At 41.0% G+C, this 16,877-nt stretch overlaps 2 protein-coding genes across 2 annotated transcripts; both read right to left on the bottom strand.

Annotated features, from left to right (window-relative positions):
- Positions 1-1,524: 1,524 nt before the first annotated feature.
- On the bottom strand, positions 1,525-12,264 carry trpc4apa (transient receptor potential cation channel, subfamily C, member 4 associated protein a). Its single transcript, XM_085776293.1, has 18 exons — positions 12,115-12,264; positions 9,501-9,629; positions 9,244-9,360; positions 9,018-9,075; positions 8,853-8,908; positions 8,531-8,659; positions 7,170-7,371; positions 6,871-7,056; positions 6,195-6,337; positions 5,966-6,097; positions 5,814-5,872; positions 5,545-5,730; positions 5,248-5,338; positions 4,972-5,112; positions 4,744-4,855; positions 4,420-4,532; positions 3,974-4,180; positions 1,525-2,758 (listed from the first exon to the last, which is right to left on the bottom strand). Exons 1-18 carry the CDS (start codon positions 12,238-12,240, stop codon positions 2,621-2,623), a joined length of 2,325 nt encoding a protein of 774 aa, XP_085632419.1. The 5' UTR covers positions 12,241-12,264; the 3' UTR covers positions 1,525-2,620.
- Positions 12,265-12,421: 157 nt separating this feature from the next.
- On the bottom strand, positions 12,422-15,763 carry sla2a (Src like adaptor 2a). Its single transcript, XM_085778012.1, has 8 exons — positions 15,603-15,763; positions 15,039-15,135; positions 14,831-14,930; positions 14,659-14,745; positions 14,185-14,288; positions 13,789-13,935; positions 13,567-13,696; positions 12,422-13,010 (listed from the first exon to the last, which is right to left on the bottom strand). The coding sequence occupies exons 2-8, from the start codon at positions 15,103-15,105 to the stop codon at positions 12,887-12,889; spliced, it is 759 nt and encodes a 252-aa protein (XP_085634138.1). The 5' UTR covers positions 15,106-15,135; positions 15,603-15,763; the 3' UTR covers positions 12,422-12,886.
- Positions 15,764-16,877: the final 1,114 nt, after the last annotated feature.

Genomic DNA, 16,877 nt, shown 5'->3' with positions numbered 1-16,877 from the left:
TTACAGAAGTGGTTATAGCTTAATGTGAAACTGAAACATAAACCTTCTGTTCGCTGATGGTCAAACAGGATTAGTAAGACGTGTGCAGAAGTGAAATTTTAACAACCATTGGAGAGCCTCATCATGAACTCTCCACTATCAACATCTCTTAACAGTTCTTTTTAACAAATTTCCCATAGATGCTGTTGATCTTGGTGAGGTGAGATACAATCATATTTGATTAAAAAAAAAAAGCACCACATGGTCCGACTTTTGAGTGAGTTCAGAAACGGCTGCAATATGTGTCTTAATATATCATCATCATGCCAAACATTACATAAACCTACTGTTAATCAAGTTAAAATATCAGGGACCTAAAGTAAAAGTCAAATTGTGTGTTGTATTTAACAATATGCAGCATGTTCTTGGCCAAGGGTATAAGATTTCACCATTTTCTATACAAACTAATGATTGAATGAAATCTAAGGCCTACAAGGAGCAAAACACCACATACACAACTGCTGAGAACCAACTCTCTTGTGCATCATATGGAGGGATCACTCTCAGAAATTCAGATCACAAAGCTACAGACGTCAGGGATTGTTCATGTTGCCGACAACATTCATGTTTTCATAGCAATAGCTTCATTGACGCCCAGGGGGGTGGGGTGGGGTGACTGAAGTGATAAAAGGGATGTGGATTCAGATCCATGATAATACATGATCAATACTAACAATGCAACACTGCAGAAGTACCCTGTGTCAAATCACACCATGTTAGACATTAGCATTTAGCTTGGGCATCCAGCAAGAAAGTGAATCTGTAAGAGAGAAGCACTTGCGAAGTGTAATTGCATTAACTTCACTGCAAAGCACAAAAGATGAACTAATTCAAACTATGTGCACACCCATTAAGAGATTTTTTTTAAGACATGCTGAATGAAAGCTAGAAAACAAGGAAACATTTCTGGTTAATTAGCTTCAAAGCAAATAAAAGGCTTCAAAATTGTAAAAGGACGTGTGTTTGCATCCCAAGGCGGCATAGCACTAGTAACTCATGGCATCAGGGGCCAACTGTATAAATGCCCTTATACATTCACATGAACACGTAGTACGACTCAGGACATGTTGGGAGTAAAACTGTACACTTGTCATTGTTAAGTGATTTGATCTGTACGGTATCAGGATAGAATATGAGGTAGCTCATTCATTTGTACTTATCACGGGTTCAGCCTGTTTTAATTTGAGACACCAAATATCTCTGTTCAGCTCCGCATCTTCCATTTCCACTAAACAGCTGCACATTCAGGCGGACACATCAACACAGCCGCGCTCTCTGCTCCTTTTCAATCCGAAACCAAAGATAGAGTGGCGACCCAAAAAGAGCCATCACTTGGTAAGATTGTCGTTCTCAGCTTGTAGTCTGAGATTTTGAGAAATACCAGAGAAAGTGGTAGACTTTAAATCCAATGACGACAGAGTGATGGGCTGAAGGCTGATTCACATAAAACAAACTGTGTGGACTGGAACAATTAAAAGTGGTATCTTTAACACTAGCACCTGCATAGTTTATTCTCTTCCCAAAAGCATCTCTCACAGCACGGATACAAATTGTGTTACAAAATGAAGGTTTCTTTTAATCAACAAATGTGTTAATATATAATAAACAATAAAAACAATTTCATCTGTGCAATGTTTTATTCTACAGTTTATCCAGAGCTAAAAGCCATTGTTTTCAACAACACAAAAATAAATCAGCAAAAATAACCTGGAAAAGAGACGAGTCCCTGGGTGAAGCTTCTGAAGCCACAACAGAGTGGATGGTTTTAGGTGAGAGGAGCCCCGTGTGATCTGTGAAACATGTCAGCCGGCCCACAAGCTACCTAAATGTTCTGAGTAGAGCCAGAAAGCACCAGTCAACAACAAGCCACCTAATAAAATAGACCCACAGATAGGTTAAATGAAAATGCTGTTCATTGAGAGGACCCCTGCACAAAAAAAACTCCACTTTTACCAGTTTCCTCCACAGGTCAGGAAGTGGAGCGGCACGGAGTCGACAGGGGAGCGTGTAGGTAGTGGGAGATGGAGGCCGCCTCCTCCTGGCAGAGCCTGCGGCGCACGCCACTGACCTGCACATCTGAATGACAGTTTAATCTGTGGCCATTTCCAAACCGAGTCCACGTGAAAAGAATCTTTTTTTCTAACATATAATTTGTTGAATGATACATATTTTTTTTCTCATAGAATTTTGTATAGGTTATATAAAAGGCTCTATCTTGAATTTCACCTAAAGCAAACAACCAATGCAGGTGTCATTCCCCTCAAGGTCTTTTCAATTGTCTGTTATGCGATGTGGGTGATCTGGGATGGACATACAGGTTTCCTTTGAAGAAGAGCAGTAACTCAGTGAGCGGACGACAGCCGGGCAAAATTTACGTCCCCTCACATCTGTGATGACAGCCTCCATGCGTAGGTACAGACAGCAAACAGGGGAGTCTTTACATCCAGAAACGCAGTCACAAAGCACCTGGATGGCTCAGCTAAGTGGAGTCATCACCAGCTCTAGGTGTCCATGCTCCCTGTGACCGTCTGCCCTGTCCCCTCCCACCCCCCGCCAGCGCAGCGAGTGCACATGCTGGAGGTCAATCTTCCAGCAGGTCTCTGTCCAGATCCATGAAGGGCTCGTCAATGTAGCTCGCTATGGCACACAGAGAAGTCCTGTCTGAGCCCAGCAGCACTGACACCGTCTCCTTCCAGTAGCTGAAGGGGATACAGGAGCTCTGAGGAGATAAACCAGAACAATACGAGTTTTTTCAATTTACTGATGTAATTAGTTGGTTAACCACAGTCTGTGGTGAGCTCGATGATGTACGCAATGCTCTGGAGCTGTATCTATGTAACGGGTAGGAGCGTAGCCATGTTGACAGTTTAAATACTCCTGGATGTCTATGGAATCAGTAATAAAGCTTATATATGTTGATATTTTCTTATTTAGTCTCATTCCACAACAATGTAAAATGGTTATGGTTGTATGTCTACTGTATGAAACTTTTTGGCCACTTGGGGGCAGCAGAACAAACAAAACACAGCATTCACATCACCTTACAATGTTGTTGTTAGGCATCCAGCAAATATTTGATCTTTGTATTCATGATTCCTGCTGGCTAGCGAATGTTAAGGCCGATATTCACTCACCTTTAAACCCACATGTTGTCCCAACAAATCCCTGAGAGAAACATCTGGCTGTTCACTTGCTAAATTCTCCACTACATTTACTAAACAACTTGCATGTCTCTAACTTTGTTTGGCCTTTGGTACTGAACAGGTGATGATTAATAACAGCTCTGTTTAAGGGGGCTGAAGCTATGTACGTCATGTTAACAATGCGGCACTACTTGTGTTTGAGGTAATTTACATGAATGTGGCTTTTGTTTCTCTGTGTGCAGCCACATTAACGAAATCTTGGTTATGGTTACTCGCTGATCTGCATCTTTACAGCTTTTGATGATAAACATGTAAAAGATAAACCACCAACTAACCAGTTTCCTTCAGTGTGAAAAGAGGTTCAACCTCCTGAATTGTTGAAAGATTTCTCATTTAACTTCCAACAGTCAGCAGCTTTGCAAATCTGCAAACAAACTCCTCCAAACCCTGAACACAACTTGTTGTCTGCATTTTTAAAATCACTCGTCTCCTAGACTTTTTTGGAACATTTTAACCAGTATTGCTGTCCAAACCAGTTCAACAAACTGGTTGAAGAACTTTGTCACATAAATGTCACTGTGACACAGCAGAAGAAACACTTAACGTCATTTGTTTTTCCAGCTTGTCTATTTGTGATTTCCATGTCATTGTATTTTAAAGCCTTGAATGAACAATGAAAACAACACTGAACATCAACAGTAGAGAATAAGAAAAGACTGTCGTTGCTGCTTGTGTGTTGCGACGGTTGCTTTTATCTAATCAGTATGTGAGGGAGTGCAAGAGCTACTCACATTCTCCAGACAGGTGCTATCTTTGTCCTTGTTGAGGTAGTGGCGCTGCCAGAAGCGCAGTAAGTTGTGGAAGTTGTTGAGCAGGCAGCCCGGGTACTTCTCAGCGTACTCCTTCTCCCGTAGGGCGTTGAGGTAGAAGGGCAGTTTAGCCTTTCTTCTGGCCAGCATCAAGATCACCAAACTGGTGTTTAAACAACTCACATTCTCCTGCAGGGAAAATGGATGGGATGGATACAGAAAGAGACAGGACTCGAGTTACAGTGTTAAGTGTTTTGCATCACACCCTGACAGATATTAATGAACTGAATGTTATTTGTGGTTGACATTAAATCAAGTTTAGACAAAAAATGTCTTCCATTGATCTTGTTATATTTGTGAGTCAAAATATTCCCTTTTCTACAACTATTTCAGTTTCTCTGAAACTTGAAGTGAAAATGAAACAAGACCTGTGTGAGAGTCTGTACGTTGATGATGGTGATCAGTCGAAAGAGGAAGGAAAGCCTGTTCTCAACTCTGGCCATGTAGGACAGCAGGCAGCACTCAGACAGAACCTCCACCACTGCGGGGGAAACATGGCACTGAAATTAAAGCTCAGCTCTTACAGGAACAGCACTTCCAATTTTAATTTACTGAGCAGAGTGTTAAACAACAGTGTTTCCAAATGTATCCATTAGTATGGATGTGGCGTAACAATTTCTGTCAGACTAGGCAGGGTTGGCCAGTTTATTACATCACTGAACTACATGTGTAAAGTTTCCATCCTGGTTTACCTTTGACATCTTCAGTCTGGCTCTCAAATCGGTCCAATGAAAGGACGATGCAGCGCACCAGCATGTTGGAGTCGACCAGGGAGCTGTTGATCTGCGTCAAGAAGGTCTGAAACTACACGGGAGAGATCAAAATCAAAGTCTTGTTACTGCAACACAGCAAGTTGAGAAAAGGTTTTAAGTATTGTAAGCAGACTTTTCTCTGAGGCGTTTAAATGGGTGCAATTTTACCTTCTCTGGAGTGTTGACATATTTGTTAAATCTTTTGAAGGCATCAATGTTGAACTTCATGAGCTCCCCCAGCAGATCAAAGTAGCTCTGCAGGACATCCCGGGAGGTACAGCCACTGTCTATGATACAGAACAGGATGTGCTGTCGAGGGATGGAAGCAGAAACTGAGGTGAATCAAGAGAAGTAAAAAAATCAAATCGAGGAGAGATCTGTGCGATATAAACTGGGAAAAAAAGGGATAAAAAGGGAAAAAAAACAGTCTGCGGCAGTAGATACCTCTAGTAGTCCCCTCTTCAGGAGGAACATTTGGTCTGCATAGGAGGTGGCCCCTCTGAGAAAACTTTCCACTGCCCTCGCCTGCCAGAATCTACATACACAACAGAAACAGTCAGCAAAACTATAAAAAGCAGAAGCAGATACATCTTGAGAAATATTTTTTCAAAAGTAGCTATTGTCAGTATGGCTTCACATGACTTCTCCAGTATAGGTATTTTGACATTTTCCCAAGCAGGCTGACCATCTATTAATGTCTTCATCTCCTGCATCTTCACCTTTGACCTATAAAATGCTGACCTGAAGGACGAGTCTGGAGGCTCCCTCTTCATGACGGCGAGGAGGCGTGTGAGGAGGCCTTTCTTCCCATCACACACTAGGCTTCTGTCTGTATTGACCAGCGCCTCCACCTCAGGGATGTTAGCCTTCATAGATATGGCACTCAGTTCATTCAGCTCCTGGCTATTCAGCAGGAGGTACTTGTTCCTGAAAGACACATAACACAAAAAAAAATCTTAGCCAATGTACAACAAGTCAGATCCAAAGTGACTGAATTAAAGGTCACTTACTCGTGATGGTCACTGAAACTCTGGAGAAGCCGCAAAAACTGGATTTTGAAGGAAATTTCCTGTATGACGAGAATAAGGTGTGTTAATTGTCAAGTTAAGTTGAAATTTCCTGGAGCAACTTTCCAAATACTGTGGTGTTAAAGCGTTCATACTGGACTACAGTCGCAGTTCTCATTCTGGCCGTGCACCACGTGATTTGAAGCCGTGTATTTCCTCCAGATCAGCTTGTCAAACAGGTTATTGAGCCCCGGGATGAGACGGAACTCAGCCAGCATTTTGTGGACCTGTGCAGGCATAGTACAGTGGTCAGAGAACTGAACTCTACCATTAAAACCCACCACCATTTAAATCCTAAAAAAGAGCACATGCATTGTGATGTACCTGGTTCCTCTGTCGGCCCATGAGAAGGACACATAGCACATACAGCACTTCCACTTTATACATGATCTCATGGACGATCTTCATGGACTGGGGAAGTCGATATCTCAGGGGGCTGGTGGCCAGGGAACTCTCGTCTGATGACTCTGAAAGTTGGGGAAAAAGGTGATCTTAATCCAAGCTTGTAGGATTAAAGCAGTGGGGGAGAACTAGTGGCACAAGTGAGTGTTTCTCATGTTGGGTAAAATAAGCAAAAGCACCGAGCTCTGTGAAAGTAAAGAGAGTGAGGGAGGGATGAGTGTGTGCGCTAGCGTGAGAAACTACAGTGTTCGTGTGTGTAGCCGTCTGCAGGGGGAGTCAAGGCCGGGTAAAGTAGGTAACGGCCACCAAAAGATACAGTGGCGTCAAAGACACCAAACTTGACAAACTGGGCATCATTATATCTGGACAAATTGCAAAGGGTAGACTGGGGAAGAAAGCTTTTACAATAGATAGGTGAACTCTACTGCACCAAGCTTTGTCTCCATCTTCTTATATCATTTTTATGAAGTTATTCTGACACTTTTATGAGTATTTTTTTTAACACTTTCGGATTATTTGCACTATTGAATGTTGGAAATAAAGATCCTCGATCGCAACTGGCCCAGTTTTGGATCTTATTTTAACTCCCAACACTCACCTGTGCTGCTTTGTTCAGCGTCCTCAGAAGCCATCTGCATGAGGGCATCCAACACCAGAGCATTGTCCAGCCACGTGTACCAGTCCTCCAGCTCCTGCAGGAAGTTAGCTCCTGTGGCTTCAGACACCTTTCTAGTGGCCAGCTTACACAGCCGCTCAATGAACCCAGGGATGTTCAACAAGGTTACTGTTGGAGAAGAACATTGGACAGTTCAGAAATTACTGATCCGTTCTTTTACAATGGTACAAAATACGTACAAACACGATGGATCTTAGCACTGCCCCTCAAAGTCAACTTACCCTGGTTGACCTCTGCCCGTGAGGGGCTAGCGTTGCGTTTCTGCTGAGCATTTTTGGCCAGCAGTGTGTGCTTGTCATCATTTCCCACATCAGGTTCTGAGATGGTGACAGACAGGATGCGGCAGAAGTTGGCCAGCTGCTGCTGGTCAAAGCTTTGCACCAGGCCTGACAAGTTGGGGATGCCTTCTAAGTGGATCATCTCCTTAAAAAATGCAAAAGACATGAACTGTTACCAATCTGGAGGTGAATTGCAATCAGAAATACAACATTGAGCAGTTCTAAGTTTCAGACCCTCTTAAAGTGCAGCAGTCTTTTCCATATTAAAATTAATTGTGTAAGTTTATGGCTGCATGTCAAAAATGAATTTCAGTTTTCACATTACAGTTTAGCCTTTCCATTTACAAAATTGGCAACAGAAGATAATCATCATTAATCAAGTTTAGACATTTTTCTCACTCATGACTGTAGCAGTTTTTGTCAGTCTGCCTGTTCACACATCACCTTCTCTGTGACCTTAAATCCGGACAGTACGAGTCACTACTGTCATGAATGCGCACTCCTCTGTGTGTATGAACAACAACAACGGAGAAAGAGCGCTATGCGGAGATGAATGAACGGAGCGATATTGCGTTGGTCGAACCAAAAGCTGAAAAACATATTCGTGGCAGACGTAATTTAATTGTGGCGGGCCGCCACGAATAAATGAATGTATGGGAAACACTGCCTTTGATAAACAAATTATTGACTTTGTGTACTTGTTCTAATTACTAAAAAGGACAAGGACAGGAAAGAAAACAAAGTATGCTTATTTCTTGTGATCATCCTGAGACTCTGATATATACATAATTTTCTTAGCATTGGCTTTTGACACCACAAAACCTTGTTTGGTTTAAATATTTAGCGTTGGTTTATGTATTTAGAGTTGGAAACATGACCAACATTAGGAATGACAGTAAAAGGCTTGCCAGGGGATCTAAAAAGAACATTATAATAACACTGGGGTAATCAGAGGCAAAGACAAGTTTTAAATTGTTAAGTATATTAGGAGAAGTCAAAGTTGAGCTTAACATGAGCCTGAAATTAAGGCACTGCTGTGCCACGAGGGTGTTAGCAGCTCTGCTTGGCATAATGTTCTGGCATTAGAGGTGTCTGCACAGGGACAAGAGCCAGAAGATAACAATATACATTTATCTGCAGAACAAAGATTAAAAGGCTCCTACATTTCCCATAAAAATTAAGATTAAGTATTAATTTGACCAATTTTTAAGACAAATCGGAATAAGACAGACCTCGCAGACCTTCAGGGTCATAAACAATATTTAACGCTGATGCTGAGGATTTAATCCAAGTATAACTCTGACCTTTTTGACTCCAAGAATATCCTCAATTAGAGTTGCAGTCTGTAAGAAGGTCTTCTTGTTTGTCATCAGGGTAAAGAGAAACAGAACAAAGTCGTCCCTCGCTGCCAGGCTCTTCGTGACGCCCTCTGTCTATGAAAACAAAGAAATAAGAAAAAAGGTCATTCTTATCTGTAAAAACTGTCCTGTTTCTAGAGACAATGCATCAGCAATGACCAAGGGAGAAATACTTCTACTGCAGCTTTATGCATGCACTAGGTTGTAAAAAGTATGATGCACCTCTGTCATTTCTGTGGTGTGTCAGAAAATGTAACAGGATACTTACACATATACAACAGTTGTAGAGAACACTAAGGCAGTCCTTGACCAAGTCATCATTCACTGCAAAAGACACAGACATTAGTCTAAATTCAGATGGTTTATCTTCATGTTAAAACATGTTAACTTCTCAAGAAAAGATGCCCTGCAGATGTAATGTCAGCCTACTTACTTTTGGGTTTTTTCTTCTGCATAGTTAGTGTGGGTCTCATCAAGATCTCCACAAGCAGCTTCAGGGAAACATTAAAACAAGCAGTTAATATGGGTTTTATATTCACAATGCCTCAGTAGAGTTATCGTACACATAAAAACTGATTCTTCAAAGACAACAAGCTTTAATGTCTCTATGTTGAGTCCAATAACAATGGCACATCAGGCAACAAGAATGTCAGACTTACATCGACTCCACCAAAGAGGTCAAAGGTGTACGTGTTGGGGAAGGTGGATTCCTGAGCAGTCTTCCTGTCCTCTGTGACAAAAGACATGGCCTCCATGGAGAGGTGGGATGATAATACCTGACCATAAAACCATTGTTCACATGTAATTTACATCACCCAAGCTCTAAAGTGAAACATTCACCAACAATTGGCTAAAAAAAAAAAGCAGTAATTTCACAGCATCATTGTTGAATGGACTAATTTTGTGACTCGACTACCTTAAGAAAGTTGTGGGCATGGGAGAGGTCACTGTTGGGATGGCTGCTCTCGTGGAGCTTCTGCAGCAGAGTAGGGATGCCATTCCACTTGGCCCGTTTATCTCTCTCCTGGAGCAGACCTCCTGGGAGCTACGACACATAATTAAAAGCAAACGTAAAAAGACTGCAACATACACAGTAAAAATGCATGTTTAATCTGTGTAGGGCTTGTGCTTGTTAATGTAAGGCTGCAATCTTAAGAGCAATTTAAAACCTGCCCATACTAGCATTTAGATGTATATACAGCGAAAGCACAGTAAAAAAATGAATGCAGTCTATAAAAAATGCATGCATATGTAGTCAAACATAAAAATGTAACACATACTGCTTATAATAAACACATCCTCTTTTCCCTCTGCCTTTGCACAGAACATGCATGACGTTTTTGTTTTTTTTAACAAACAAACAAAGCCTCATGAATATAAACGTTGTTAGTGTTCTTTTAAATGAGATTAGAGCTGAGCCACACCTCAGGCTATATACCAGATTACTGAAACAAAGAGAACAGACGTTAAAAAAGCAGTTTCACCAGTTTTTTATTATATCCCAGTAATAACTAAAACCATGTGACGAGGGAGTCCTAGCCTGGCACGAAGTGGGCGAGCGAGTGCACATGTATTATGGACCAAAGCCATAAAGTGCAGGCAGAATCTTAAAGTTGGGTTTACTGGACACCAGCAGGGAGATCTAATCATAGTTGTGTGCCGTGTTGAGTTTTTCTCCTCATTAGGAATAAAATCTTGTGGGGCGTTCTGAATTAAGGTTTCCGGGAAGGTCACATAAGGGGGTGTTTTCTATATTTACCAAGTGAATTTATTGCCACTGCAAGTAATGAAGATATGCACATTTACTGTCTGGGAACGATAGCAAAACTTAATATTGAAATAATTTTAAGATTAAAGGCTACGACAACTGTATGCATTACAGAAAATAATCAATGAATGAAATCCTAGCCTTAGCCAAAAGTTGTCCATGTGAAAATGCTTACATCTCCTATCTTTCAACAAAGAATAAACATTTTATAAATGTGGGGTTTACATGAAGCTTGCACAGAATAAAAAAATTATTCCTAGAGCTACTCTTCGTAACTACATAATATACAAATTCATGGTGATCAGAGGCCAAAAAACAACAGCAAAGTTAATCAGTATTAATGTTGGATTTGAGAATCATAATAAGGTAATGAATGAAACTTGGAGCAGGACAGAAGAACCAAGTATCCTGTTAAAGAAAAGTTTGTGTGTGTGTGTGTGTGTGTCCTCTGCTGCAGCCTTTCACAGCTGACGACATACACCCCTGAATGCTTTCCCTGGTGCCCTAACCCCATCATTAATGTGATGCGATTTGTCAGTAGCACCAACATGACACCAGTGTGTAATATAGCAGCTGACCTGACAGTATCTCAGCAGCAACCCTGGGAAAAAGTGGACGAATGCAATAAGATATAATAGAAGGATATTGCCATAAATCATTGACCCTTAATGTTTGTGTAGTAAGACGCACTACCTTACCCTACCTCGAAAAATGCAAGTCAGCAGGGAAGGTACAAAAAAAAGGGCACAGCACTGACACGCAGATTTATTGAAAGTGCACTGATATAAATTGCTTTATTGGCTTTGCAATGCACCGGTTTGACGGTGGGTGTGTGTAGCCGAGAAAGAAAAGGGGTTTCAGATGCACGATTGCTAAAAAACACAGAAATGCACAGGGGAAGCGACGTCAACGTTCAAGGACCAAGCAAAAAAAAAAAAACACACACACACACACACACACACACACTCACACAGCTGACATGAACTAGCCGTATAATCAAAACTGAAACGAGCAAAGCAAATATGTCCTCTGAAGCAACACGTATATTGTAAATGTGTATTAAATCGTGTGTAAAAAAATAAAATAAAAACATAAACTGAGCAACATTGTTAACTTATCCAAACAGCTGCTGTTGTGTCGTATCCATTTATGGAAACGATAGTTATTGTGGTTAGTGTGTCGTTACGTAATCACCTGAGCTGTTCAGCTGGCTTAGCTTTAGCTTAGCTTAGCTCGCTAACATTAGCAAACGTTACTGCCGCTGATTAACACCGTGAGATTTAAGCCTTTCTAAAATAAAATTGAACAGCGTGCTCTCCGGTGACATTGACACTGCCATTGCCTGATTGTAACAATAACATTGCCCCGTCAAACTTTTTTAGTTTTAAACGGCAAATTTACGTCGTATTTTCACTTGGCCCTGAGATGCTAAGCTAACGCGACGCTAACAACAAAGACCAATTTAAAAAGCTTGCCTCATACACTTGCAGTGTTAATGCTAACGTTTTTTTGTTTTGTTTTTTTGCTTGTCGCTGTTGTTGTACACAATTCAAGTGTTTTAAACGTATACGTTTGGTTAAAAACAGCCTGTTTTTGTGTTTGGTAGCGAGCTAGCTGTAGCTACAACCGGAGCTGACAGGACCACACGTCTCCAGGACAACGTCTCCGTTCTCAGGCTGAATCCCAAACGAGAGCCCCTGGTCTCAGTCGATCAACTTTCGGGATCTCTTTTTACAGACATAACATGCGTCGTTTCTCTTACCTGTGTCCCTCGGCTGTAACCCTGGCCAGTTATTCTACTAGCCGTGAACTTTGTGACAATATTACTGTTGCAGTTTCTTCGTTTTCCTCCAGTACAAGGGGACTCGGACCCCAGAAGCGTCGCCATTATTTCTTCTTCCTGAACTGAACTGTTCGGGCAGGAAGTGGATGGAAGAGGCTTTGATGAATTAGGAGGCAATTAAGCGGCACCTGCTGGCAGAAAAGCTCACTCTGCAAGAATGCAATGACTTCAGTCATATTTACATTTTTTAATAGATTGTTTATTATGATAAGATACCTTAAAAAAAAAAAAAAATCAAATAATAGGCTACAGGCTGGATCCTCTTTGCATTCAGGTGGGTAGCCTATGTGTTGCACATTCATCACATAGCCTATCTATAGTATTTTATTTGATTCTAACACATACATGATAACAATCATATTAACAAACAATATTAGATTTAACAATATGTACAAATAAGGTAATAAATTAATACATTCAATGTTTTTTTCTTATTTTCAGCTCCCACACCCACTGTGTGCCTCACACACAAAAAAAAACAGTCTCTTGCTGACATACATTATATCACATATCAGAAGATTGTAGTGTCTCAGCCCTCCTCTCACGACATGGCAGTGCACGGAGACCACATTAGGGCGTACAGGGTGTACATTGGCTGGCAGATGAGTTGCAGATGAGTCAGGTCAGTCCTATTTGTCTGCTCTCGATCTGTCTAATTATTAGTTCTTTCACACAGCTCCACCGTCTCTCTTCAAACCTCCCAGCTGTGGTCATTGCCATCTGTCATTTGCAGGTAAGAGTTGATGGCCTCCCTCAGCCCCTCGCTCACCAGAGAGTGGTCTGACTCCGTTCTCTTCCTCCTGAAGATCACAGACCTGAGTGGAGACAAAAATAACGGGATTTACAGACTTAAACAATATCCCTCCCAAACATGGCTTTTAACTGCTGTGTAAACATGGACAGAATTTGTACTGAAAATGAAACTGTTTTAGAGATTTAAAAAAAAAAAAAAAAACATTAACACAGAATGAAAAATGTATTTTTCATTTAATGAGGCCTATCATCTATTGTTGGCTACATCTTTAAAACTTGATTTATCTATGGTGGGTTCGCTGCTCCCTACTCACACAGTCGCAGACTCTCAATCTGGGCAGACAGCCAGTGCAACTATCTGTTGGCATATCTGCTGACATTATATACACACTCTTCACTCTCAGTTTACTGAAACACAAATTATTGTAGAGTTTATTCAACATCTTTGTGTCATAGTGAAGAAGAAAAAAAGAAAAAAGAAAAGCATCCTTAAAGGAGGATTTATTAATGGTTTTAACCAGGACACGATGAGGGGCCCATGCAGGAGGAAGCTGCTCTACACTGAGGAGCAGAGTGACATCTTGTGGCAGTCATCAATAGAAGCAAAGCTTAACACACCTGCTAATGTCTTTCCAGTTGATGGTCGGCCTCCTGATGGCTGTGGGTACCGGCCGGGCCTCTCTAGTGTTATCCAGACCCTTGATAAAGCAAGGCGCTGTCAGTCGACAGAATAATCCATCTGCAGACTCTGGAAAAGGAGGAAACATTTAGATATCACTCCTGTAGGGCTGGAGGTTTTGAATGTGATGATGACACAGCATTAACATCCTCAGTGCACACCTGTATAGTGTTCCACCAGGCATTGCAGGGAGGGGAAGGTGAGTCCTGGAGAGATGTACACCCAGCCATTTTGCAGGTGAGAGATGCGGTAGTGCTTCACACAGTCATCGTATAAGGATTTCCTCAGGACAGACAGCGTGTAACAATCTAAAGACAGAGCGAGCAAATAGATGCAGCACTTAAACTTAATGGCTCTTAGTCATTAACCCATACAAGTCATTTTCTATGGCCAATGAAGCTATCCCCATGGATAAACCTCATTACTACAGACTGTCAAACCATAAAAAATGACATTATTGCTTTATTAACACCCACTTAACACCCACAACATATTTAAAGGCTGGTACTATATTATGTCTTATTCATTTTTTCTCTTAAAGAAAGAAATCCTCTAACCTCTGACTGTCTCCGACTCACGGATCAAGAAGGATCCGTTCTGGTTATTGGGTTGCATGAGCAGCTCCATGGCTTTGTACCTGCCGATGCCTGTGAACAGCCACCTGAACAGACAGCAGAGGACGCATGAGACATTTAGATGTGAGTGGGACAATAGAACAAAGTGTTGTCATGCAGACCAAAAAAAAAAAAACATCTTCATGTTGTTTTTAGCTTTGGAAAACCCACTGTAACAGTAACAGAGCACATTCCCCACTGGAGGAGGACTGAAAGTGCAGGAGGCAGAGGCTGAGGCGCCACTGGAGAGAACAAACATCGGTCTCCACTGATGTAAAGTTCACAGACACAGAAACTACTCCCACCCTTCAGGGAACTCCCCGCCCTTCTTTTCATGCAAGCATAACTCCTCTGGTTTCACACACGCACACATGGCACCCAGACATATTTCAAGTGCGTCTTTGTGACTGTACCTACCTGTGTGTGACCTTGGCAGTGTAGCTGGTGGGAATGTAGTTCTCTAGTCCCGTGGTTGATGACCTTACCATCATAAAATCGCCATCGCTATTGGAGAAAACGAGCAAACATGATTAATTGTGTCTGCCCAGGTGAAAACAAGGGTGAAGGTGAAACATTATGAGTCACATACTCTGATACGATGGTGAGTCTTTCCCCAATGTGCATTGTCACCTCTGTGTGTCCAAAGGATGGGTAGTTATGGAGGGATACAATCATGCTGTCTTGTGTGGCTGCAGAGGGAAAGAAGCAGATGAACACAATGAGAACAATTTTGTTTGTTATATTTTTTGAAAATTATTTTTCATTTTCTGTGTTAATGTGTTGAGAAATGAACCTACCCTCCGTTTCAGATGAATTATCAAGGATTGTCATGTTTGATCGACATCTGATGGGACAGGTTCCCATGTTCCTTGGCTACCTCCTGACTTGAAATGACTAATGTGAGCAGAGACAGTTAAAAAAAAAAAGGTGAGCTAGGTATCAACAGAGGAAATGTTTTGTTCTCATCATTACATGTTATATCTGATAACTACCACCAGCAGAACAGCTCACAAGTGTTTTCACACCATTTGTTACCTAGCAGCAAAAACCTCAACGATTACAAGAAGACGTTCAACCACGTCAATAGGCACAGAATCGAGGTGTTAAATTTCCATGCAACACGTTTTTGAGAAACAAAGTCCATGTGAGTTACATCTAAAAACTGTATTTAGAATAACGAGATACATAATAACATATTTTATTTTCATCATGCACACAACTTTTTTTGTATAAACAGCAGCAATTTATATTTTAAATGAAAAATTGATATTTTTTTAAATAATAAAAGTTATGAGGCAGTAAATTTGCTCAAATGGAGGTAAAAGTCAGGTAGTAGAAGACCGAGCAGGACACAAACTCACCTCTTAATGTTTGTGCCGAAATTAGATTATCCAAAACCAAAAGTAATAGACCAGATCCTTCTCAGAGCGAGAGATGAACTGCAGGATGTCTCAGTGACAAATGCTGATCTGCCTGAAGAGACGAGGCTTCCTGTATGATCTTTATGTATGTCACCCAACTACAGCTTCCTGTGACGCTTAAGACCTTGACATCTTCTCTAAGAACAGCTCATGCTGTTCTTTCTGATGCCGGCTGTTTTTTTTTCTTCAAAAAGCAAATGATGCTCAATGTGCATCACTTGTTTATGGAATTAACTGTATATCTGGTCATGCACCCTGTTGTGCAATGTGGTGGGTTGCAGTGGTGACGTCACTTTACAATATCAGTGTGTGCAAAATTGTTTACACTGGACAAAATTACATAGACCTGCATTCAGATATAAGAGTTGAATCATGGTGTCTTTGACCACATTTTCCCTGTCAGCCTGATGCACTCACTGCAGCTTGCCAGAAATGTTGCCATTGATGTTATCAGATACAAAGGAGTCACAGCTCTGCAGAAGCATCATAAAGCCTCTCCTGACAGCAACCCCTGCATGATTTATCAGCAGTCAAAAGTTCATCCATCAGACTGACTCTGCAGAGTCAAAAAGAGCAGAAGTGGAGCAATATGATGAGCAACAGGGGCTTTGCACACTAAAATCTTTTTTTTGAGTGTGAAAAGGTCAAGAAAAAAAACTAATTATGTAGATAAGGGATGATTTTACTTTTGGTTTTGGTAAGAGACATTCATGCTCATAAATGCTAATAAGACTTCGATAAGACTGCGGTCATGATATATCCCCCTGATAGGAGTCTTAAAGTGCTGTGTGTTTCTTTAGAAGCAAACGAATGGAATGGAAACTCTAATCGTTCTGATTTGTGCTGAATCACTGGGAACGAGAACAGTCTGTTCATATAGGTGGAAAAAAAACACATCAGGAATCGAATATTTCCACAAAACCTTAAAATACAGTGTTCCTTTCCAATTTGTATTGGTATCATCCATCTCCACATTAAGTTTTTTTTTAATTATGGTAAAATGTTTTAAAATTGCAATGCAATACAAGATAATTTTCTTAAATTGAATATGTTTTTGCACAGGCATGGGACACAAAACCTTATATACTCTGCAATATGCAATATAGTAAATCTCTGGTCATGTTGACCTCTACATGTAAAATATTTATAGTTCATTTTATCTTTGATTATCAGTGGAGGAAAACTGTGTCAACATGTCTCACAGTGGAGAATGAG

This window comes from Trachurus japonicus, chromosome 5 (genome assembly GCF_045865225.1).
Source record: "Trachurus japonicus isolate A0001 chromosome 5, Traja_1.0".
In the NCBI taxonomy this organism is placed as follows: domain Eukaryota; kingdom Metazoa; phylum Chordata; class Actinopteri; order Carangiformes; family Carangidae; genus Trachurus; species Trachurus japonicus.
This window is presented reverse-complemented; position numbering and strand designations above follow the sequence as displayed.